This window comes from Hypomesus transpacificus, chromosome 12 (genome assembly GCF_021917145.1).
Source record: "Hypomesus transpacificus isolate Combined female chromosome 12, fHypTra1, whole genome shotgun sequence".
NCBI lineage: Eukaryota > Metazoa > Chordata > Actinopteri > Osmeriformes > Osmeridae > Hypomesus > Hypomesus transpacificus.
The window spans coordinates 3,023,946-3,049,782 of NC_061071.1; the positions used below are offsets into that span (position 1 = coordinate 3,023,946).

The window sequence follows — 25,837 nt, forward strand, 5'->3', positions numbered from 1 at the left end:
TTGTGGTTAGAAAGTCAAACTCCAGACTCCCTGTCAGGGCACATGGCTCTAGATGGAGGTTAGCTACTAGCTTCAGTGGATTTAAAGAAGAAGAAAAAAACTATTGAGACAAAATGATGATGATCAAATTGCTCCCAGTTGAAGACAACCCTTCCCCTATTGCCTGACAAAAGACCCACCTTTGTATAAACTCCTCTGTACTTTGTAATGGTGGTTTCCCCCTCTCCTCCTTTACCACTGCCTCCACCCCCCCCTCTCTCTTCTCCTCCGCCTGGCCTGAAGGGCTACCCTAGGACAGGAATGATCATGCATCAGGAACAGGCTTGAAGCTAACTAAAATACCCAGTGGCACTTGAGTGAAGTGGCATGGTTGCCCACGGTATGGGCCTCCATTGAGGGCTGAGAGGGTGAAGTCGGGGGGGTGAAGAGAGAGTAAATAGTGAGTGATTGATCTGTTTCTACTAATGACTTGGCAGCTGTTCAGATTACACCAACGGCATGCTAAAAATAAGATGGAGATACACTTTTTAATCTACAATTACTTCAAAGGTTTCAACTCTTAACCCATGGGTTTACAGAAGGTTAGAAGGTTTTAAATAACATAATTTTCATCTCCTTAAAATCTTTGGAATGTCCAAGTACTTCTCTATTCCTACAGTTTACAGAAGTCACACTGAGTGGAAACAATTCTGTGTGCAACAGTACACAGAGGATGAGTGAAGTGGGTGTAATGACACATTTATCATTGACAGGTAAAATCAATCATAGTCAGCCTGACAACCTGTCTGTACTGTTACCAGCCGGCTTGTGGTGTAGTTACAATGAACCAGCCCTCTGTTTTGGATAGTACTTCAGCACTCCTGGTCCTGGTCCTGGTCCTGGTCCTGGTCCTGGTCCTGGTCCTGGTCCTGGTCCTGGTCCTGGTCCTGGTCCTGGTCCTGTTCCTAGTCCTGGCCCTAGTCCTAGTCCTGGCCCTGGCCCTAGTCCTAGTCCTGGTCCTGGTCCTGGTCCTGGTCCTGGTCCTGGCCCTGGTCCTGTAACTAGGCTTGGGTTGGCAATACCGGGCGCCATGACTGGGCTCACAGCACAACCAAGAACTGCTAACTATTGGTTGTAATGAATGGGAAAAAAAAATACTTACCTCATTTGGAAACAAACACGACTTGTTCTGTTACACAAGAATGAACAGTGCTTTAAACTTTTTTGAGAACAAATTTGAACATTGAATTGTCATATTGTCTGTATTCTAGGGGTTGAAGTAAAAATGGGGCTAATGGAAGCTGTGGGTTTGCAATATCTCTAAATATTGGAGAAGGCCAATGGCTCTCCTATGAACTAATTGTAGGAGTAACACGCTTTGTCTTCTACTGGATGGTTGTGTGTAAAAGCTAATTAGCCACCAAACCAGGCCAAGCACAGACTAGAATAAGGTCAGAAAGCAAAGCATGCATATTAGGGCTCTGCTCATTAATACTATATCCCTTTTATTAAAGGGCCACAAAGCTATTTATGCACATCATTCATAGTGGGTCACCACCAACCACAAACGAGAATCATTGCCAAGTATAAGACTTTGTCAATATACAGATAGCCCTCGATTTTCTATTTACATCTGAATACCAATATTCCTGGCGGCACCTTTAAACCCACATCCCACGTTTAGTATCAGTACCTGCACTTAAAAGCGCCTGAAAGTGAAACGAAGTGATCACTTCCTGTGGCGTCATTCTTCATTGTCGGAGTGTGGAGTCACCAAGGCCTCTGTTGATCTCCCTCCCTGGGATGAGAGGTCTGACTCAGGCTCTCATTGTGTGCTCCGCTCTCATTGTGTGGGCAGCCTTTTCCCTCAGTAAGCACTTTATCATGACACACTGCGCTGTTTGCCTGGTTTTGTGCCCCTGCCATTGGTATTCAGCTACTGAATTGTGGGGGTCAGAGGTGGCCCATTGGGGATGTGTTGGAGAGCCTCTTGGAGAGTCTTCGCTGGAGAGGCTGGAGGAGAAGGTCCCAGCGCTCTTTAGAAAGAGCCGCCCGGGCACCGCCCAGGCCCCGCACGCAGCGCTAGATCAATATTACACAGTGCTGAGGAGGCTCCAGCGTATTGTTGCAAGTGTGCACAAGCTCGTTCGACAATGTTTGCCCGAATGTTAAACAGATTTCGGCGAGTGTTTGTGGCTAGTGAGCTCAGCTGGACAACGAGCCAGAGAGAGGGTGTTACTTCAGGCCGTGGACAGACCTTAACTAGCGTCTTGTGGAGGCTATCGGGGCGCATGAACAGCACACTGGGAGTGCCAAGATCCCTAGGCTAAGTTGTACGTGTAACAGTGCATGGAGGGGGCCAGGCCTGGGTGGGGGGGGGGGGGGGGTGGATTGGCCGTTTCTTCTTGCTCTGCACTCCCCTGCGGTGTGCTCTTATGTGTGGGCAGCTGCCCGTCTGTGGAGCCGGAGGGAGCCACAGCGCTGAGAGGGATGTGACGGGGACAGCGGTCTGCGGGATGAAGTCACGAAGATGTGGGGACAGTCAGCGGTGAAGCAGGGTCACGGCAGAGATGCATGGTTCTGTCGGGGAGGCCGGGGCCTCGGGGGTCGAGCAGCTCCACACAGCCCCTCGCTGACACACACCGCAAACTCTCGAGAAGAAGAAGAAGAAGAAAAAAGAAAAGTCAAGTAAAGAAACACAGCTGGATGGAAAAATGTGTTGGCGGGGCGTGCTGGGGGCGGGCGGGTGGCGAGGGGGGTGGATTAAAGTTGTGCTTTTATGAGGGCGAAGGACTTATTTAGTAAAACACACTTGATGTAAAAGCATTTGAAGACAAATTCAAGCGGCCCCCAAGCAGACAGTCAGGGAGAGGGTCTCCAGCTGTGAAGAACTCCTCACCCCCACTCCCGCCAAAACTCCCCCCCTGTGACCAATGCCCCTTGCAGAGTCTCTGCACAGGCATCCAAACGTACCGGGGGCATCCGCACCCCGCAGCTGCTTCTCATTTGGCTTTTTACGAGAAAGTCCCTGGTTGAGTTAGCCTCCTCAAGGCCGGTTGAAGGAACGCTAAGCTGTGTCAACTGGAACAGGCTAGTTAAGTTTCATAGCCTCTGAATGTCCACTACACTGTGTGGTGAGCTGCAGGGACTCTGTGGGGATTAGAATATCAATTCCCCCTCTGTCTCCCTCCTGACCACACCTCTATAATGGAGAGGGAGAGCCAGAGAGAAAGATGGAGGGAGGGGAGGGAGAGTGCTTGGGCAGGTCACCGTGAAGAAGCTCTTTGTTTGGAGGGATAGCGTTTGGATAAGCTTAGACCTAGGGGTCAGAGGTTAACAGTGGGGGGAGAGAGGCAGGCCGATCGACTCATATGCGTGCTTTCACACCGATAATCTCAAATAACCCCAGTGAGGAATAGGAGCTGTCTTCTCCACGCACCCTGTTCTCTGAGAGTGCCCATAGCTAGGCTCTGTTTGAAGGGCTTAGTCCAAGTACAGCTCTCCATCTTGAGTAGACCCATGAGTTCTCTTCAAACATCCCTGGGAGCAAGGAAGAGACTCTGTTTTTCCCCCCAGTAGTAAAGTGTCCGGGGGCAAACAAATAAACTGAAAAGGGAAACTGAGCCAGGGGACGTTGTCATAAATATAGACACACCTCAGAATCCTTTGTTTCCCATCCAGTCGCAGTTGCACATTTCACCTGGCAGGTCACGGGCGGCGTCCCAGAGAGTGAGAGGAGCGTTTGAGAGGAGTGCTGAGACGACAGGGGTTTGTGAGTGAGCTCTATTTCGGTGTGTTTGGAGAAAGCTCTCTCCGCCTCTGGTGAGCGTCCCGGGAGCGTCAAGAGGCCCGAGGCCGGGAGCAGGCGGCTATTTGTGCCCCGCGCATCATCCATCACCGCCAGGAGCGTACACAATGAGGAGGAGGAGAAGAAAAGAACAGCACATCATTCAGAACAGTCCTGCCATTGTTTTCCTTTCATTGTCCCTTGTCCCTCCCTCCAACATCCCGCATCACAGAGACTAGTCAGTGAGTTGAGGATCCAGCCTTATTAACTAAGATACCTCCCAGCAGGCTGTATAGAGCCATGTGCAAATCACTTGTCTTCTTGTGGTATTTTTAGAAGTTTGTGCAGGGGTTTTTTTCTCAGATGAACTAGGTTTGGGTTTAATTTACTGATGGGCCATTGGAGTCATTCTCCATTTGGCTACTTCCTGCCTTCTCTGTAGTGTAATCCCAGCCGCCCCCAAGAAAAGGTTTCAGCAGGGTAATATGAATGTTAGCAAGGGAGCACCGTGACAGCCCCAGTAGCGACAATTTAATTCATTGTATTTTAATTATCGCTCTCATTCACCAGGTACAACTCTTCCTTGGCTTCTTTCGACAGCCTACCTTTTATCACTGGGCAGTCTTAAAGATAATAAACTTCTGGTTTAAGGTAATTACTTAATCTCGACAAACCTGTGTGTTAAGCAGTGCTATTAAGCGAGGGAGTGATAAATCAGGACACGGTGGAGGTGGGTGATTACTGCGTGGTGTAATCAGTCTTTGAGACCCTTGCCGTCTTAAGTACCTAAATTACACAAACAGCATGCTAACAACACGGCGCTTGTCGTGTGTGGGGGGCTGGCGTGTGCGTGTTGTGTTCCATGTGTGTGTGTGTTGGGGGAGGGGGAGGGAGGGGGGGTGTTAAGAGGAGGCCCCCATCAGCACCCCAGCTCTGTTTGTTAATGCCAGCCACACGCCCCCACGCTCACCTTCAGCACCGTGATGCATGGAGGTTATTAGGAGGTGGCCCCAGTCCATCTGACAGAGGCTGATAACCACCCCCCTCTCTCTCCACCCCACCCTCCACACCCCTCTGCCTCTGTCAGGGCCCACGTCTGCACAGTATGGGGCTGCTCTCACAGCCGGGGGCTGGGCTGAGCGAGGGCATGCTGGGCAGGCCGGCTGGGCTGGGCAGGGTCAGACGCATAGCTATTAATAAGGCTAAAGCTGTCCGAAGTGTACCTCGCCACCGACATCATTACCCAGTATGCATTTCAGAGTGGGGCCGTCTGTGTGTGTGCATGTGTGTGTGTGTGTGTGTAGAAGTTGTGTGTAGTTAGGATTGCTGCCAGCTTATTCTGCTGGAATTTCCTGTCTGACTGTAATTTCCCCCGTCATTCTGCGAGAAGACAGACACACTTTTTAATTTCACCACGGAGGCCTTGCCTCTCAGGGTTTCATTACTGCCGTTACTTTCTCAGAGAGAGAGAAGTCTCAAGTCACCTCCAGACCAGTGCTCAGTTTGGTCAGGACACAAGGAGGATTTATGCATACCTCTCTGCTGAGATGGAGGCGATAAGACCATCATCTGGGTACAGATCCACATGTCTGCACTTGGAGAAAAACTGAGATATTTACTCCCTGCTAAGCACGCCATTACAGTAGCATTGGTGCTACTTGCATCAATACCTTTCGGTGAAAGACAGAGGGGTTGGAAAGGGTTTCACCTCCCATCAATGATGTGTAATGAAACACAGGTGCACAAATATACAAACTGCACAAAAGTTGTTCACCAGCCTTCTGCTCACACCAAAGAGTTAGCGATGAAGTCCGTTGGACCTTGGCTTTCCCTTGTTTTCCGACAGACGGCTCGGTCAGTGCGGTCTGGAGAATCCTGTGTGTCTGCATGTACGGGGGGGGGGGGGGGGGGTTGGGTTTGGAGGAGGGGGCGGGGGGGGTGACTATGAAAAAGCGCGTGGGCCTGCTGCGGTGTTCTCCCAGATGTGAAAACAAATGTTATCACCCTAAGACTAATAGATGTGAGGGCCTAAACCCAACAGTGCCGTGCCCTGGGGGGATTGGGCCCAGTAAATCAGGTAAACGCGCCTCTTGAACTCTCCAGAGCGCTCGCCTTTTGTTCTTCCTGTGGCGTGTGAACAATGGAGCTGTCTGGGTGATAGAATAAGCTTGCCTGGTCAACTCAACACTACCCCAAAACCACCCCCAACCTCCTCTCCCGGTCCCCGCAGTACAACACAGTGCTGACTGGCCAGAGACACACAGGAGACAATGATGGTGCTTGCTGCCTACAGCCTCTCATGGGGGGAGGGGAGAGTCTCCACAGCCATCTCCTCGAGTGGAGAGACCTTTTGTGGAGAAATGTAAGACCAGGCATGGAAGCGAGGGCCTGAATTAGCCTCTAACCTGTGTAAATATGCAAGATGCCGGTGGGCTTCCGAACTGCTCTGAACAGACCAGCGTGGCTTGTGCTTGTCCACAGCCATCCGTTGAGGGTGCGATCCCATTGTGACGTGAGCCGGTCCACCTCGTCATGTTTTGGTGACCTAGATCTGGCTACCTCTTTGTCTGGAGCCCCCATTTACCCCCCTCACCCCCACCCCCCTCTGCCAGCCCCCAAACCCATTAAGTTGGGCCACACTTTGAATGTCCCTGCTTGGCTGGTCGAACCCACTCCACCACTCTGCACACTCATTCTGGGCTATTATACTGGTGACTACACCTTCGGTGGAAATTGTCAGCCCATTCCAACACAGGAAGAACACAACACAGCAGTGAGTAGTCAGCTTGGTTAGATAAGACTTACACGACACAGGACTACAGTAAACGCATTGTTGTGTGCCGAGTTAGGGAAAGATTTACGAAGGTATATCCATGTTTGGTTAGAAACAGCTGTAGGACATTATTGTTGTGCTGCTGGAGTTTGAACATCAGGTGTGCTTTATGGTGTTTTTGATCAATTAAATACAGCCCTGCGGGGCTTTTTCCGTGACAAACACTCGAAAGGAGAAATATGACTTGAAGTCACGCTAAGCTTTAAACACAGGCCTGTCTAGAAGGCTGCTTCTCTCTGAGCTACAGTGTGTCTACATTCTGGGACGACACAGTCATCCTTCAGTGATAGGAAACCTCATCCTCGCTTAACACACACCACTATGACGTCCTGGAGTGCAAAAGTAGACAGTACTCTATGTTTACTTTTCTCAGTGTATTGTATTCACAAGAGGCAGAGCACTTTTGGTTCTCTCTAAACAAAATAAAGCGAGGGCCAACGTGAAAGCGTCGGCCATCTTGAGACTAAACGTTTGCCCTGAAATAAGCCCTCTTAAATCAGGCTCTGAGGCATTGTGCAGAGCAGACCAACTGGAGTGGGGCCACTTCCTGGCCTCTGGGACAAGCCTGTCCATCATGTTGTCAGGAGCAGAGTGAGAGGAATGGCCTTGGAATGCTGACTCACACTGGCTTTGTCCCCATGCTGGGGCTGGAGGCCTGGGCTCAGGCCCCGGGAGGCCCCTCCTGTGCATGGCAGGTACAGATAATGATCCGTGGCCCTGACCCCTCCGCTCCATGCTCCCAGGTCACCCCTGACTCCCGCTGGTGCGAGTGATGCCCAAAGAATTTTAATAGGATCCAGAGATCAGCTGGCCTGGCCCACCCTTTCTCTCTACTCTTCCTGTCCTGCACAAGTCTCCTCTTCCCCGCTCCTCCCCTCTTCTCTCCTCTTCTCCCCTCTCCACTCCCCTGTTTCTCTCCTCTCATCTCAGCAGCAGCAGAAACATGTCATACTGGTTTACAATTAGGGGGTCAGACATTAATGAATGGAAATGTTCCCCATTGGTAAAAAAAACACTTTGATAAGGAGCGCATTGAAAGGGAGGTAGTGTTCTCATGGAATGTTTCCAAACGTTTTAAAAGGCTGTGTAACTTCCAAAAATCTTAATGAGAAACAAAACTCTGTAAAAAAAACTTTTAAGACTCCAAAATATATATTTATTTGGCAGTATAAAGTATTTCCTGTAAACATCAGCTGAGCTCTCTTGTTATCACAACAATTAATGAAGTTCTTATGTTTAAGGTAAGGTCTTCAGCCAAGAAAAATCCAATTAAAAGAAAAAAATACATTTTATAGCAGATACAAAGCATAACAAAGAAACTCTCACCACAAAGCCTTCACCTTATGTAAACACATTTGGTACACAGGGTTGTAGTTACAGCACAGCAAGAAAAAACAACAGAAAGGATTTGCTTTGTAGAGTTTAATTGGAGCCCGACAATGATTTCCCCAAATCACGTTAAAGTCAAATTTAATTATTATCATCATGACTAAATCTTTCTGGGCCATTTTCGGAATGTTCTTTTGTTGCCTGTTTACATTTGAAGAGAGAGAAAATGAATGAATGAGCTAATGAATGAACGTATGAACAAGGACGGTTGAAGCCCTGTGGTGTTGTCTGCAGTACTGTTCACGGTGCCTGAGGAAAGAAGGGACGGGCTGTTTGGACAGGAAGAAGGCCAGAAGACGAAGGCTTCTCCCAATGCTGTCAGCTCCAGTTTGCGTTGGGGCTGCAGTTTCCCTTCATACGGTCCATCATCTTGCCTAGTTCAAAGACTGTCTAGCTGCAGGTCTTTGTCAAAAGCCCAGTTGGATATCTTTTATGTTCAAGATGTAGGATTTCTTAGGATGACTTTGATTATTTATTTATTCCACTTCTCTTGTGTGATAGTGCCAATATTTTACACGAAACTGCTCAGCTTGCTCTGAAATTCATGTTGCTTTATCGTAGGCCTTTTGCCTTTGAAATTTATTTTTCTGAAAGCCAGTCCCTTTTTTAAGTCTCTCTCTCCTCTCTCTCTCTCTCTCTCTCTCTCTCTCTCTCTCTCTCTCTCTCTCTTCTTTTTCTGTTGTGCAGCTCCTCACCACATATTCCCAACGTTCCACACGCCGATCCCCATTGACATGCGCCACCATGAAGGCAGGTACCACTACGATCCTCACAGCCTACACGCCATACACGGGTAAGTCTTCCCAAAAACCATGCTCCCCTCTTAGCCTATGATAACATTACAGTCTGAAATGGACTGACAAGGATGTATCAACACTGTGTTTTTCAAGGGGCCCAGGCTAAAAGCAGCTCAATATCAAAGGCAGATGAAACAAGTTGGATAAAGCGACTGTCCAAAGTCAGTTTTAAAAGAATGTTAGCATTTCCCGTCTTGTCGCTCGTTTCCTAGCTTATTATGGGAGACAGCTTTGCTTTTTTGGCTCAGATCAAACCTGAGGCCTGATGCCAGTATGCATCCTCTTTCAATTAGCAGTGCACTACAGAGCTGGATCCATCACAGCTGCCATTAGTACAGTGCAGCCTCTCCCCCTACAACCTACAACAGCCCTTTACGTTCATTAATGTGCTGTAGAGAAACTAATATGTGTGGTGCTGAGCTCATTGCCCCAAGCTAACACAATCATTAAACCACACACAGCCCACAGAAGTCACCCATGTGGCGTCTGCCTGGTTAATTCAACTTTCAGGTTACTGTGTGGTTCACTTGGTAGTAAGCCCCAGCACTAGGTTATAGTAGGGCTCATAGGACACTTAAGATTTTTTTCTTCCCCTGTTAAAGTTTTCTCTGATAAAGTTACCTTTATCTTAAAACAAGGATAGTAAAAAAGTCAATATAATTCTTGAAATAGTGCTCTTACATTTAAATTCACAGATTTGATGGTGATACATACTGGGTGCCTGGCAAAAGCAGGGCTATTCATCACAGGGACCGGGGAAGCAGGGGGAGAAAAAATCTGTCTGTGGACTCGGCCACCTTGATTAATGTGATTTGATCTTGACAGTGGACCCCTAATTCATCAAGACCTTGATCTAGCTGTCGTTTCCTCTGCCTGCGCCAAATTCATCTAATTACAGGAACATTGCACAGCAAATTAAGTGTGGTGTCATTTGTCGAGGGCCCAGGCACTTTATTATAGACTCGTGGCGGTGTGTCAGAGGTTCCCTCCTTGATTGTCTAACATGACATCTCCATACAATCCCCTTTATCATTGTTTGCATATAACGTAATGAGGGGGCTGGTTATTTTGTCAAAGCTGTCATGCTGTAGGAGCGGCAGAGGAACGCTCGCCTCCTCCAGGGTCTGTTCCCGTTCCTGCTGTACGGAGGACAGCTTGCGCACCGGCAGCGAATGTCAGAAACCCACGACAAAGAGCCAAAGTCTCCAGCAGCAGACCTGTGGGGCCGGGTTCATCAGTCTCTCATCTGAGGATGTTTCTGAGCGGGAGAGCAGGCTGGTTGAAGCCACACGTAGAGGATGCACAGGCTCTCCTTGTCCTCAACAGACTCTCCCTGAACTTCCTGCCAGCTTCCACCTGGCTTTGGAGTAATCAATCATTCATCACATTTAAGGACCTGTTGATAAATACAACTACAGCTTGATGGGATGTGCATAAAGGACATCCCATTCCTGAGATGGAGAGAGTACTGTTGTTTTTGTTGTCGCCACATTAGAAACAAAGGGGGAAACAGCCTCGGGGCAATCAGTAGCTCATTCTTCAAACTCCAGCTCTGTCCAACAGTATTGGTCATGTCTAAAGACAGTAATAATAACCTTTTATTAAGATCATTTTGTTTTGTTCAGAGATGTCTGCCACCCACACACTGTACTTGTGAAATCCATATGCCCAAAGACCAACGCTGGTCAGTTTTTCTTCAACAGTAAAACGTAATGAAACCCCTCTCAACTCTATAACAACAGTTGTACAGCAGTCAATAAGGAATTTTGTTACACCTACAGCAGTCTGACCAGACCTAGTTTTAGCAGACTAGAGCAACGAGCCGTTTGTTTGTATGTAGGTCATGTCTTTCTTTCTCTCTGTCTGCATCGAGGGGAGTGTAAAAGTATTGCCTGTTAAGTTTGAGCTTGAACCATCCATATCATGTTGCAGGTCTGTAAACCTACAGCAGGAGTTTATTCCAGCCCAGTCCGGGATGGTGTGATTTATCTCAATCAGAGCACTAGCCCAGAGGTACAGACGAGACTTTGTCACACTGTAATTCATCTCTAGTGTCGTGGAGCAGCTCAGTGGAGAGACAGACACACACTTGCACACACACATTGCACATGAATACCCATATACATACAGAACACAAACACCGACAAGGAACCAGGTAACAATATGGACCTCAAACAGGCCATGTTTGTCCATGCTGTCATCAGCAATTATACCATGAGACAGGGGTTGTTTAATTTACAGTACACCTCATTATAATTATCTTGTAAAATGCAGCTCCAATCCAGACGAGCCATAAAAACACTGCATCAACACGGGAGATGTTTGAAAATAAGGTAATGTCTGCGCGGAGGTGTAAATTCAATGAAATAGTTTGAGATCACTCCGACTGTTTTTGAAGCGCCAAGAAAAGTGTAATGACCACATGCGCACACGCAGCCCGTGTAGCAGCAGGGTTGGTCTGCCTGACAACCTGAAGAGAAGGGGGGGGTTGGGCTGGGGGGGGGGGGGGGTTTGACCAGCAGGACAACTGAGGTGAGAGGCCCTCCGGCCCTGGCGCCAGGCAGCGATACGCTCCACAGACTCTCCCTGTGCACCCAGAGACATGCATAGTAATGAAACCCCATTTCACAGACAGAACTCTCACATTTGAATATCGGCCATTATTTATTTAGGTGTTCAGAATCACTGATTCAGATCTCTAAAGCTCATAAAGGGGTTTGTTTGGGTAAATTTCCCGCCCATGCTATGTACCTGCTGGCTAAAAGAGAAAAATGCATGGGATCATATTTTTGAGAGCAGTTCAGTGTATTTGATCAAATGAACTCATGATTGGAGTGAATTTTACATTTCAAGACCTCAGTAAGCACATCTCAAGGTGTTTTAATCTTGAATGGTTCCTTTATCTCTGGGGATTTGTCAACAATTAAAACAAGGCCAGAATCACAGACTAGGGACTGTACTTTAAGTCTGGAGGGCCTTATACTTACGGAACTTGGGTCCAGACCAGACTGCCCTGCAAGGAAAGTGAAGAAAAATGAGAAATGTAGGTTTATCTGGATCAGAACAAAATCTGCAAACACGTTCAGCCCCACAGCATCAGTTAGATCATTCTATTGCAAGCAAACCACAATAAATATTTTATGAATCTTGGACAAAACCATAAAACAATTTTCCTTCCATCCGGCTTCCCCTTTAAGCTGATATCAAACTGGATGTTCAGGTGGAAGATTCCGGGGTGTCAGATCTTCCAGGTGTGACTGGGGTGTCCAGAGCCATCTGGTATCCTCTGATCTCCTGTCTGTCAGTGTCGGAACAGCTCTGGTGTTTGGCACAGAAGCCCACCTCTCACTGACAGACCCTGGGCAGCTAGTGAGGAGAGCTTCTGTACAGCAGCTAGCTCCTCAGTGGGTCAGCCCTCATCTCCCCCACGCTCTGGGCAGCTTTAAGGAACCCTCTCTGTCTGGGGCTGAAGGAACAATGACAAGGAGCCGGTTTGAGCCAGCTCACCTCAGAGCTGGTGTCAGTTCAGCTTTTGCACAGAAGGTTGACTGACTAATATCTGGCTAAGACCTGAACTATTTATCCTCTGTGTGACCCAGAGGGAAAATGGTAGCTTGGGTTACTGGAGTATGTATGTTCTGGGATGAGGTAAGCTAGAGTAAACCAGTAATGAGACAGCAGGTATTGCCTGAGGGATATGCTGTCTGGTTGCATACTTGCATGTCTTTGTGATGTGTGTGTGTGTGTTTGTGTGTGTGTGAATGACCTCGTCACAACAGAGAACCTCAGTTTCACCAGAGAACTCCACCCCAGATCAAAGGCAGATAGAGACAGGAATGGTATTAGACGTGAGCTCATTTTCATCTCTGTCTGTATACACAGAATGGGAGACAGAGCATATCAGATTCACTGATTAATTACTTCAGGCTCAGACCTGATACACTCGCCTGCAGAGTCTTCTCTACATTCTCAGGTGTGTGTGCCAACCGGCCTTGCTCTGCACCGCCGTGTCAGCAGGAATGAGTGTACTGCCCTAAATCTTAGAACGTGCAAGCTGCAGGCAGTCTAATGTTTTTTCACAACTGCAATAAGGTTTTTTTTTGTTGTGTTTTTAGTGTTAATCTGACACAATGGAACTTTTTTTGTACTTAAGTTGTAGATCTAAACCTCATTTATGTGTTTTGTAACTTCTTAAAAAGGATGAAAACAATGTTTATTTATATGTTTTTTGGAGCCTCGTCTTTTAGGCTGTGTCATTAAACTGGACTGTTTCTCTCTCTCTCTGTCTCTCTCTGTTTCTCTCTCTGTTTCTCTCTCTGTTTCTCTCTCTCTCTCTCTCTCTCTCTCTCTGTCTCTCTCTCTCTCTCTCTCTCTCTCTCTCTCTCTCTCTCTCCCCAGTCATACAGGGTTAGCAGGCAGCCCCGTCATCTCCGACATCTCCCTGATCCGCCTGTCGCCTCACGCCGGCCCCACTGGGGAGTCTCCGTTCAGCCCGCCGCACCCCTACGTCAACCCCCACATGGAGCACTACCTGCGCTCCATGCACAGCAGCCCCACCCTCTCCATGATCTCGGCGGCGCGCGGCCTCAGCCCTGCAGACCGTGAGTGGCTGCACCCCGGATACCCCCTCTCCCAGGCCAGGCTGCCTGAACCACCCACTCCCACCTCGCCCCCCTGCCTGCCGCCATCACCACATGTCACGTCCCTGAGTCAACGTTTTGATTCGCCCCGGAGCGGCGTCAGTGCCTCCCCCAAATTGCAGGTCCCTTGTGGAGCTTCTACGAAATGAGACTGCATGGCTCAGTGGAGAATTGCGTGCACTTGGGAGTACTCTAGTCGTTAACATACCTGCATGTGAGGCAATTGTTTTTTTAGTGTTTTCAGATGTTTCGATTGGTGGTAAACAATCCCGACAGAGACACAAATAGACTCCACAATCGCTTAGGTTGATTACTCTGTGGGAAACCACAGCCTCCAGGCTCAGGTGTTTGATTATCTCAGGTTTCATCCCAAAACCACAGAAATTGATCAGAGAAAACCGAGGGCCCAAAGAAATTCCCCTCAAATGTGCCCCCCTGCCGTGATGACATCTATTTAGTCGGAGCTGAATTACAATAACGGGTTGAGGCGAGGAGTCTGAATGGGAAATAAATCACCTTTTACAGTCTGTCAACAGTAATGTGCCTGTGCTTTTAAGAGATCTGGCCGTGATAGAGTTAGGTGAAAGAGAAAAGATGGAGGCTATTTTCCGTGAGAGGGAATGCTAATAGGTTCTGGAGCAGGCCTTGAGTTTTGAAGTGATAGGTAGTTTGCGTTTAAGTTTTCAGGTGACCCTTTCCAGCACACAGCATTTGAGACAGGATAAGTTGGTTGCAGTTTGGGTTTTTTTTTTTTTTTTTTTTTGAGTTATTTAGTTTTGGAAGGAGAGAACTTTTCATCAGTGATTTTACACATGAAAGTATAAATTTGAGATATATAGTGTGCTTTATATCAGAGTGAATTTATACATGAATGTATCCATTCTGGATATAATATTTGGGGGATTTTTGGGGAAACAACTTTTCTTCATACTGGCCTTCACACAAATATCACACTATCACTCTACCTTACAAGCTCATTCAGCTGTTCCTTCCCTGTTCAGGAATTCTACATGTTCTACATCATGTCACATGACATCAGTTCTGAGAAACCTCAGGACCACAGGCCTCTGTAGTGGAACTCCTCCTTTTGTTTCCTCTCGACACTTTATCTCTCCATCAAAGTTTGATTTAATTTGAATAAGAAACGTTTTATTTTGAGAAAGGTTCTGGCCTTTATCTACTGTTGGCATTCTTTTGACCCAAAACACAAAATGAACACTTTTAAGTGGTCATGTGATCTAAGAGAGGACAGAGAGAAAATAGCCTGTTTCTCCTTTAAAGTCAACACAAGCACACGCCTGTTCTCTTTTAGGCCCAAACCGTCTAATGGTGTCTGAAGGATCACTTTACTCTAGTAGAGGTGACACAGAGGGAGGAGAGCAGAGGGGAGACAGGACAGGAATCTTTATCCGCTCGCCCCAAAAACTGAACCCAGAGCGGACGTTCCCTCCCAGATTTCCGAGCAGAGCAGATGGAGTTGGAAGGCTGGCGGACAGGCGGGTCTTTTCTGAGGGCGGCAGGCCATGTCAAACAAATTCATGTCTCACTCTTATTGCTCCTGACACTTTTAAATGTGGTTTACTAGGTGCAGATGTTAACACAGTAGCAGGGTTGTTACTGCGGGACTCCAGGGCTCGTCCACAGTGCATACGGCACCAGGACATGTTTTCAGACAGGTAGAGGAAGGGAAGGAGAGACAACTGAAAAAGGTGACAGACAGAGAGAGAGAGAGAGAGAGAGAGAGAGAGAGAGAGAGAGAGAGAGAAGCGGCAAGAATGAAAGAGATAGCCAAGCAGCCCCACTACTTTGTTTATGAGGCAGAGGAAATGCAGGAATGTGGAGGCCCCCTCTCTGTCTCCTTGTCCCTTTCTCTCTCTCTCTCTCTCCCTCTGTCTGTCTCTCTCTTTCTCTCTCCCTCTGTCTGTCTCTCTCTCTCTCTCTCTCTCTCTCTCTCTCTGTCTCTCTCTCTCTCTCTCCCTCCCTTTATCTGCAGGGGCACTGACACGCCCCGCTGCACATCACTGGCCGGCCCGCCCATCCCTCTCGCCCGCATCAATGTCTCTGTAGGACAGTGCCGTCACGTTCTCGCACAGCCCTTTCAAACCCTGTCTGCAGCATGTGGCGAGACTGGCTGGAATTCCCCCCCACAGCCCCCCCTCCTCCTCCTCACCCTCCCTGCTTTCTCACTTATTCTCCCTTCATCCCTCCTTCCTTCCTCTCCCTGCAGTGGCCCATGAACACTTGAAAGAGCGCGGCCTGTTCGGCCTGCCCCCTCCCCCTCCAGGAGCCAATCCGGCGGACTACTACCACCTGATGGCCGCCCATAGGAACCCCTACGGAGAGCTGCTCATGCAGGGGGCCGGGGCGGTGGCAGCTGCCGCCCAACTGCCGGACTACATCACCCCCGTGGACGGTGAGTGACTCTGGGGCTGCTGAGGGGGAGAAGAGGCCCTTGACTGGAAGACTGGCTCAAACTGGATTTCAAAGTCCCTTTTTACTGATGATTAATCGAATACACACACCCGCGACTACCTCAGTTTCACTGTGAATCGTTCTATGAAGAGTGACATGTCTCCTGAACGCTGTGTTGCCGAGATGGCAGCGAATGATGAAATTAGAGTGAAATGTCTAAAACAAATAATAACAATTTGTGTGTGTTTTTATTTTTTTTTGACAAATCATTTTGTAAGGACTTGAATGGAAAGAGGTGGATTCAGGTCACGGCCGTGTGTGCTAAGACTTGCCCTTCTTCTGTTTTATTTCTTCCTTCCAAGTCTCTGCCAGTGTTCTTCATAAACAACAAGACCGATGTACTTAGGTGACATTATGCCGTGCTGAGACAGTTCACTTAGGGGTTGGGTGGGATGGGCGTCGGAGGGGGGGGGGGGGGGGGGGGGGGGGGGGGGGGGTGACAGAGGTATATTTAATGTAATGGTTGCCTGCTTTCATCCTCCACTTCCTCTGTCACCTTAAAAGGGCAGCTATGTCTGGGAGGGAGACTAATCCTAGTAAAGGGATTGTGTTACAGTGAATCTCAGGGCCGTGTCATCATCTATCAGAGCCTTTGTAATACAACATGCCTTCAAAAAACCGACGCTGCTTTCGCCAACGCGATAAATTGACATCAACGCCTACTGTACCTTTATGAAAGAGCCTGTTTAGAGCACCGTCCTACGTCTTCATATGACGGATAGCCTTACTAGAAGCTGACCTTCTCTCGACAAGGCCTACTTTTTTATCTCGCTGTTTTTCGTGCTCTTGACTTAAACAGCAGAAGCCTGTAGTTTTATCTGTGCAGTAGCTCTCCATCCCTTCACTGAGTGGCATTTACACACAGGCCCTGACAGTCGTTAAGGACTCTGTCATAGGAGGCGTTCTGGGGAGATAATGGTAGATTGATTCTCACTCAGTTATCAGACAGCAGGTGGATCTCCCCCATTCATCACGATATGAGGCACAAAGCCAGAGCGATGACCAGGAGGTGCATGGAGCCGGTACCACTTGCACGGCCCTGCGGCACAGCCTCTGTGTCGCACCACACTCCTCCATCCTCTGGCAGGTAGCTTAGCAACCCCCAATCAGCCCACAGACAAACGAGGAAAAGGTTCTATCCTCTGTCCGCACGCCGTCACGAGGTCCCTGGCATTCATGGTGAGTCGTCGTTCCTCTCGACACGCACACAGAAAGACACAGAGAAGCTGAAGACTAAATCTGACTAGCAGTTCTCAGGGGACTGGAGAGATCTCACCTGTGGCCATAAAGTGTACAGCTATGCCTGCGTTAGCGTTGGTTAGCGCTAAATGTCTGAGGGGCCAGTAAGTGTTGTCCTCCAGGCCCCAGACTGAGCTTGTGAATGAGCTGCAGTGTTGTGGTGTCTGAGCCAAGCCCCTGCTTGCTCCAGAGGCGGCAAGCTGCCAAAGGCATCAGATTAGGCATATAAAACCTGTCATAACTTCACTCCCCAACAGTGACATACACTACACAGGCCCACGGCTCTCCACAGCCCCAACACAACAGCGTGCACTCACTGGCTTTTGTCTCAGGGAAATGTAGATTCCAGGATTTGTTCCAGAGAAAAGAAATGTTCACCAGAAGAAGGAACTGTGTGTGACAGAGGCGCTTTAGCACAGTTAGACACAGTCCCAGCAGTGACAGTCACTCTGGACTGTGGTGTGGACGGCAGGTGAAAAAATCCTGCCGTGGACCAAACACAATGACTGTAAACACGGCCCAGGAGGCCTGGCCGTGGAGGGCCGTGAAAAGCCCAATGACACAGCCTCTTAGGACCAGCGGGAAGGGGGTCTCCCCCCCCCCCCACCACACACACACACATCCTCACCCCTCAGGAGGCGAGCGGAGGAGAGCTGGGCTGGGCTAGGCTGGGGCTGGCTGCTGACATAAATCACAGGGGGAGACCAGGAGGCTGGGCGAACGGCAGCCTGGGCTTTTCCATTTCCTCATTTATCAAGGGAAGTGGCACATTAATAAACACATCTCCCCAGAGGTGAGCAGAGTAACACAGATAAATCAGGCTGCCATTCCTGAACGGCTCTTCCCTACTCACTCAAACCAGGCTGTTAATGCAATGCAAATACCGACTAAATTCACCCATGGCTTTTCCACCAGGAAGACCTTGACTTAGCGGCTGGTTAACTACCTAAATTACACATCCTCTGCCCCGTCCCCCGTCCCCCGTCTCTCATGCACAATGTCTTTAGCAGCTCTTGGGGAATGTCTCTGTAAGTCTCACAGCAGACAGAACCCGTGGCGGGTTGTCAAGTTTTAGACATGTTTGTTGCATCATCCAAAGTTTGTCTGTGTCCCAACAGGAAGTCTCAGAGTAGCGAGATTGAGAACATATGTCAAATGGGACTCCACCGAAGAGAAATACTCCCAGCAAAGAATCATCTGACAGACATACGTAACTGTCATGAAAAGAGCTTCAAAATATAGTTAAACCCAGTAGAGCAAGAACACCAGGCCACTTTCTAGTTGTTCAACGACTAAGAGATTGAGTTTCTGCTGTTGGAAGCACGCACACACACACACACACACCCATGACTGAGCTGTTAGCCGTAATGGACGTCCGGTTGCCAGTGCCTTGTGTAATGACCACACTGGTCCCAATGCCAAACTGCTGAGGGGTTTACGACTGCTCCGGCTCCACCAACACCACAGCTAATGTGGAGCACCTGTTGGGCCCACAGCAACTGGCTGACTGCTCCTTCTGCTGACACAACAGTCAGTAAGAGTCCAGTCAGGGCAGAGGGCCAGCTGCCACAGAGAAACAGACTTTTAACCACCAGTTGCGTTTAGATAGAGCATCAAACTTCATTAGTATAGACCTACACGTCTAACGCACAGACCTTTTTACAAGCGTGTATCTGTACTGGTGGGGTAGGTCAGACTGTAAAAGGACTGCTCTGGTCCAAATCAGTAGCATCGCCTCAACTTCCTCCGGATGTTTCACGGATTCAGAATCATCCGATCTGTGTCGACGTAGATGATCACTGTTATATTTCACACCAGGTTTGAGACTATTAAATAAAGTGCCGGCACATTTGCATGAAGGACCAGGAACGTGAGATCGATCTGAACATTCTGCATACATTTCCTCATTGTCGAAATCAATTCCTCTAAATTGGCCTCGTTTGCCAAAGTGAAGAGTGAGCCCGACACTAAGATGTTTATCAGAGTAATTACTTAGGATTATTCTGGAAAAGATTGATCGTTCTGAGTCTGCATCTAAATGAGGCCACGATGTGTTAACAAATCCAGAATGTGTGTGCAAGGTTTGCCTTACCTCCACCCACCTTGTCAGATGCTGTATGTTTTGGATGTGTCGTCAAACAAATTCTAAGTTATATGCACTGGAAATGTGTGTTAGTAGGGTACATTAAAATGAAGTTCCTCAGATAAAAGTAAGAACGTTTTTTTCTTCTAATGTAGGCAGGACTTCACTCCACCATGCCCACCAACTCCAGGAAGGATGAGCTGATATTTTACTGCACAATATCATCCTGCCAGTCCCAGTTTCCATCACCTCATACAAATTGTTTACTGTATTAGCTGTGAATCAATCTTGAGCACTTATTGATAGGCCTGTTCTATTTCCTGTGGGCGTGACTGTCGCAGGGAGGCTGTGTGAACATCAATCACCGGCTCCCGGCAGGCAGGAGCAGCGTTCCGCCAGGTCTGCCGCTCCCGAAATAGCACGCCGCTGGGCAGGATGCGAAAATGACACAATGATGCAGCTCAAGAGTGACTCAATAGATTTGGGCTGGATGGAATTACTCTTTCTTAAGTTGCAAACATTCATAATCCCGTGCGGTAAGTGGGTGCCCCCCTTAGGGAGAGGCCCTTCACCAGGCTGGAGAGAGGGTTTGGGAGGAAGGGGAGAAAGACAGCATCAGGAGTTGAATGCATTCATCAGACTCGTTCAGGATCCAGGGGCGAGGGAGATGGACTGTGGACAGAGTATGTCCAAATGAGAGAGAAAAAAAAGTTGGACGTGTTCGTTGACATGCCTGGGTGCTGATTTGTGTTCCACAGTGTCGCGCTTCGCCAGCCCCAGACTCACCCCCAGACTGAGCAGGAAGAGAGCTTTGTCCATCTCTCCCCTGTCCGACGCCAGCATCGACCTGCAGACCATGATCCGCACGTCGCCCAACTCCCTGGTGGCCTACATCAACAACTCCCGCTCCAGCTCTGCTGCCTCCAGTTCCTATGGACACCTGTCTGTAGGGGGCATCAGGTACCACTCCAGACAAACACACCCACTTAGATAGGACTTTAGCTTCTGGGCTGGTTTAAAAGAAAAAGTACAACTTTTCTTGTTCCGCATGTTTCTTGGTGAGGATTTTATACACTTGATACAGTAAATAGCCAACTTCCAACACAAGATGATGTAAAAATGGTACTACAGTTTGTGGGATATAATTCATGACCTGTTAATATGCTCTTGTGTGGTTGGCAGCCCCTCCTTCCCGTTCCCCCACCCCATCAACCCCATGGCCTACCAGCAGCTGCTGTCCCAGCAGAGGGGGCTGAGTGCCTTCGGTCACACCCCTCCCCTCATCCAGCCTTCGCCCACCTTCTCCAGCCGCCAGCACGCCACTTTAGGTCTCACCTCCCTGCCCCCCTCAGTCCACCACAACGACATCCAGGCCAAGGTAAGGCCCCGCCCAATAACTAACAACGCTGTGGGGAGGGACTTGAAGTATGTCCCATAGGTAATCATTTTCTTTGTCTGTACTCAGATTTGGTTTTAAAGTAGTAGTGATGGCTGTACAGCTCTCCCCCTTTATCGTGTTCTGTGTACAAAAGCTGAGGTTTGTGGCCGTCCTGCCTGTGCATTTGTGATCATTCCATTCACTTAGATGTCCTACTGAATCTAAACTTTGTCTGGGTAAAGACAGCTTTAATGTAGACCTCCTCATTCCTCATTCCCACAACCCACATAGTGGCAACCCAGGCTGCAGGCTTCGTGTGTCATAAACACAGCATTGAAGACAGGCCGAATCCTCCTGCCCTGATCAAAAGCACATTGTCGTGGTTCAGGGCAATCACAGTCAGCATTATTATTGCGCGGTTCTACCCACACACATTGGCCAAGTCAGCACAACAGTGTCTCGTGGCTCTGCAGCCTATCAAGGGCCCTCGTTCCATCGGAGCGTCCTCTCATCTCCCTCCAGGAGTCGCATGAGGTTTGCAGGACTGAGCTCACTCTCTAGATGTTTCCATGTACATCCATTCATCAGAGAAACAGCTAGACTGTTTAGTCTCCTCGGTGGGTCACCTTTGAAAAAAGAGGTTTTACTGTCACAGGCACGTGACATACTGAGAATACACAGGGTACACCGTTAACACGCGCTCACCTCACGTCTTCTCTCCTCTCCCCTCACCTCCTCTCCGGTCCACCTCTACCTCTCCTATTCTTCCCAGAATCCTAATGGAGACTCGGCAGTCAGCAGCACAGTCAATCCCATGATCACTAAAAGGTCAAAGGTGAAGATGGAGACGGAGGTGGCGAGGTCACTGTCCCCCTGTTCACCGGTAAGAGGCTCGGCTTTTTCTTCAGTCCACTTCAGCTACTGGGGACAGTCCTACTCAGGAGATGGATGGGACAGATAATGACGTTCTGATTGGAGGGATGTGACGGAAGCCTTCAAAGAGGCGGAGCTCAGGTTAAACGTCAGCCCCTGCAGTGCTCTGCCGAAGCTTATCTCTGATGGATTCATCTTCTCCCTCTGAACACTGGGTCCTGATCAATGGCGTGGCACAGACCCCTGGGAAGCCCAGTTCCCTGACCCGCTTCCCTCCTCGGGCGCCGAGAAAAACTCCATGTGATAAGAGCTTTGCATCCATTTGTTTGCTCCCTCCTTCCCTGGCCACTGTAAACTGTGCCAGAGCACTTCATTTTCATGAAATATCGGCCGGCTGTTATTGTCATCTGAAGCCCCCCCCCCTCTTCTTCCCTCTCTTTCTTTCTTTTTTTCCTTCGCCGGGCTCATTCTCTTTTCTTTTGACAAATTTGCGCCTCCTCTCCGATTCCGAGGCAGGTTTGGGCGTGATGCATGAGGATGGCAAAGCCCACAGTCGTCTTGGGGCCAGTAGAATTGATGAAGATAGCACGCGAGGCAGAGATAAACATGCTGCAGTCAGCAGGTTGGGGGTGTGGTGCGCCGTGGCGGCGTGTGTAGAAGCTCGGCACTGCGCTGGGAGAGCCGGGAGGACAGCCCGGGAACGGTCCCTCCAGCCAGACAGCCTCAGCGTGTGACCTTCCTACCCCCCTCCCTCCCCCCCTCCTGGCGGAGAGCAAAGCTAACGCTGTCTTTAATCCACCGCCACCACCTTCACCCAAATTAATCTGTGTTGAAAACGCGGGGATATTTAAGAAAGCACACAGCGACACGTAGGAGCACTTTGAACCTTTTAGGAGCGGAAAGGGGCTTGAGCAACTCAAGATGAATTGGAGGAAGTGCAGGAAAATGTGAGGTGGGGAGGGGAGAAGATTGTGGGGTTTAAAGTTAGTTTTAAAAAAAAATTGATGAAAGAAAGAAAAAAAGAAGCAGGCAGATTGACAGTAAAGACAGTAGATGGCTAATGAGTTGCGTCCTGCTGTGGAGGAGTGTCTGATGCTGTCTTGCCTCCACACAGGACCATCTGGGTGGGATGCTGGACCTGAAGGAGGATCTGGACAAGGATGAATGTAAGCAGGAACCTGAGATGGTGTACGAGACCAACTGCCACTGGGACGGCTGCTGCAAGGAGTACGACACTCAAGACCAGCTGGTCCATGTAAGAAGGGCACTGGGTTTGTGTGTGTGTGTGTGTGTGGTATATGTGCTACCTTCCTATGATTTAGTCTGCCACCTGCTTAGCACTGGCCTTGTGGCAAATAAGAGAATAATCGTACCCTACTCCATTGTTCTACTTTAAACCCAGAGCAACTGAAAATGAGTCTGTATTACTTCTAGCAGAGATTAGCACAAGGCCAGAGGCAGGTAGCTAATGACTGTGTGTTGATAGCTGAGTCTACCAGTGCAGCTGTGTCACAGCCAGGCTCATTGACCCCCGGTCTGTATGAACCACATGACCTTTGACCCCAGAAAGGCCTGGCAGAAAGCTCCCCCCCCTCCCCAGGAACTTTAAATGTCCTCCCTTGGCCGGTCCCAAAGTCCCATCAGACAAAGTCAGTTTGGCTCCCGAATAAACTATTATTTAGCTTCTGTAAGATGTTGTCGTTTAGCTTCTTGAACCTTCTGTAACTGTCCATCCCAGCCTGTAGGGGCTTTGATGGATTTGGGACATACCGGGCCGCCAGTGAGGCAGAGAGAGAATTAAGCAGTGTTCCGTGTCCGGGGGGCACTGTTACAGAAGCAGCTCAGAGCACAGCCTCCCCCCATTATCTCTGCTCATTGTTTCTCTGAGTCACAGGGGCTCAGGAGGATTTGCACTAAATTACACCCCGCTGAATGTTTAGTTGCTCTCAGAGATCTCTCCTAATGATAGGCCGGGATGGTTTGGGTTGGAGACAAAGAGACGCTTGTTTGAGAGCGCATGTTCGCCCACCAGCATGTGTCCAGGGCTAAATGATCCACCCCTGGACATTAAACCAACAACTCGCCCAGGCTCTGTGGCCTGAGGAATAGGCTGCACTTTACCACAATGATGGCCCTTGTCACCAACTGTGGCTGCGTAAATGCACTGGCTTCAGCACAGCTGGATGGATGGAAAGCTGAGCCTGTGGCCCCGGTACCCACAAGGATTTGGGACATTTCTAAAAACGTTGTCATTAAGGGATCCAAGGAAACTATGGTGTTTGGGTGATCCCACCACACTTAACCACTGAGTGGTTCTGTGCACTCAAACACTACAGCCTATGAGGGAATGCTTTCAAGTGCACTATACCTGTCCAAACTCATCCACCCCAGGCTTGGCCAGAGAGACACCACATCAATCTTGGAGAGGGGTTTCCAATGTGTAAGAGAGCAATTCCGGCAAATTAAAGTGTTACATCCCATACATATACAAACAGAGCGAAGTGGGGCATTTGACGGACGATTGATTGGAGCTTAATTCTCCAGTCAGAGAATCCTTCTCGAGAAAAAACAGGGATCTCATCTATCAAACGCCGGTGACTCCTTCAAGCGGGCCTTAATTTGTGCATACCCAAAACCACAATCACCCTGCTTTTTTCATGTCTGACAAACGCAAGGTAAACTGCAAACTTTGATTGATGACACCCCTAAAAATGGTCTTTGATAAGCAAATGGAGGCACTGTCACAAAGTGCCTTCTTGAAATCCCCTTTTTTTCTCACCTGTTTTTATGTTCTTCTTAACACAACACAGAATCACATTCAACAAAAGGGAATAACATCTGTGTGAAGTCGACATACTTAGAAATCAGGCAGTGGAGTGTATTCTGGTCAGGTCAGATACGACTCCGATGCTAAAGATAAATATCCATGATACAAAACAGTGTTTATGAATCCAATAGGGTTGGTGAGCTCAAGCGGTAATGAACCTTCTCCGTATGTGTGTGTGTGTGTCTGTGTCTGCAGCACATCAATAACGACCACATCCACGGAGAGAAGAAGGAGTTTGTGTGCCGCTGGAGCGAGTGCTCTCGGGAGCAGAAGCCCTTCAAGGCTCAGTACATGCTGGTGGTTCACATGCGCAGGCACACTGGGGAGAAGCCACACAAGTGCACTGTGAGTAACTCCTAGGCAGACTCTGCACCCCGCCGGGTATTCACCTTCGTAAACATTCCATACCATACACCTACACGTGTACAAACTCTGTCTCCCTCACAAGCACAAACACGTACGAAGCCACTCAGGACGTTTATAAATCTGTGAAGCTGCAGTCAAGGATGACTTTCGAACAGTATAAATGCTGTTTTGCAAGCATTCCTTCCTTTCAAACAAGAGTTTGTACTGTATGCTGTTGAGGATAAAGACAACAATACTGTCGTAAATAGTCGTGCAATACATGCATTGAGAGTTATGTCAAATTATTGACATCAAAATGTCAATAAGAGGGAAAGTAAAGAAGATCTTCATGTAAAAGTGCATGATATCCTCACACCCCAGTTGTTTTGACTGCTTGTTGTTGGGTGCGTTTCTCTCCGTTCCAGTTTGAGGGATGCTCAAAGGCCTACTCCAGACTGGAGAACCTGAAGACGCACCTGCGCTCCCATACGGGAGAGAAGCCCTACGTGTGCGAGCATGAGGGATGCAACAAAGCCTTCTCCAACGCCTCAGACCGCGCCAAGCACCAGAACCGTACACACTCCAACGAGGTACCAGCGTTCACAAGCCCCCACACACCCCGCCCCTCTCTCTCCGGCCCCTCACTGCCTTCACTTCAGACAGACTCCCTTATAGACTCCATTAGAAATTCTCTTAGACCTCCTTGAAGGAAACAGAGTACTATATTTTCTGACTTAAGCACTACCTTAAGCATTAGGAAAGTAAAAAGTGCTTAATGTGTTGTGAATATGCCACTGCCTGTCTGGCCCTGTTCGGATTTAAATAGATCTGTTCAGGCTTTCTCCTATCATGTATGGTGATTGTTCTTGGACGCTCCTCCCCGCCCTATTATCCAGGGCTGTGTGTGTGTATGTGCACGTGTGTGCGTGTTCGTGCGCGCGCTCACTTGTGTGCAAGTATTTGTGTAAGTGTGCGCGTGTGTGCGTGTGTGGGCATGCCCGCGTGTGTCTACGCGTTAGTGTGAGTAAATAATGAGGTGCGGAACTAATGAGCACTGCAAGCCCACAATGCATTAGTGCGAATCAAGCCTATCCCCATGGAGAAGGACCACCTGCAGATCATGAATACAGAATGAAACCTGGAACCATTTCAACCCCCCGACAATCCATCAGGGGTGGGAGAGAGGATGGGAGAT

At 48.8% G+C, this 25,837-nt stretch overlaps 1 protein-coding gene across 1 annotated transcript in view; it reads left to right on the plus strand.

Annotated features, from left to right (window-relative positions):
• The window catches only part of LOC124474586 (zinc finger protein GLI2-like), a 48,493-nt gene that overhangs the window by 16,631 nt on the left and 6,025 nt on the right, over positions 1–25,837 (plus strand). Inside the window, exons 3-11 of the mRNA XM_047030890.1 lie at positions 8,676–8,781; positions 13,184–13,386; positions 15,653–15,838; positions 19,978–20,179; positions 20,402–20,597; positions 21,370–21,480; positions 22,585–22,725; positions 24,493–24,642; positions 25,068–25,232. Coding sequence (XP_046886846.1) covers positions 8,676–8,781; positions 13,184–13,386; positions 15,653–15,838; positions 19,978–20,179; positions 20,402–20,597; positions 21,370–21,480; positions 22,585–22,725; positions 24,493–24,642; positions 25,068–25,232 — 1,460 coding nt within the window. The remainder of the gene's footprint in view (positions 1–8,675; positions 8,782–13,183; positions 13,387–15,652; positions 15,839–19,977; positions 20,180–20,401; positions 20,598–21,369; positions 21,481–22,584; positions 22,726–24,492; positions 24,643–25,067; positions 25,233–25,837) is intronic.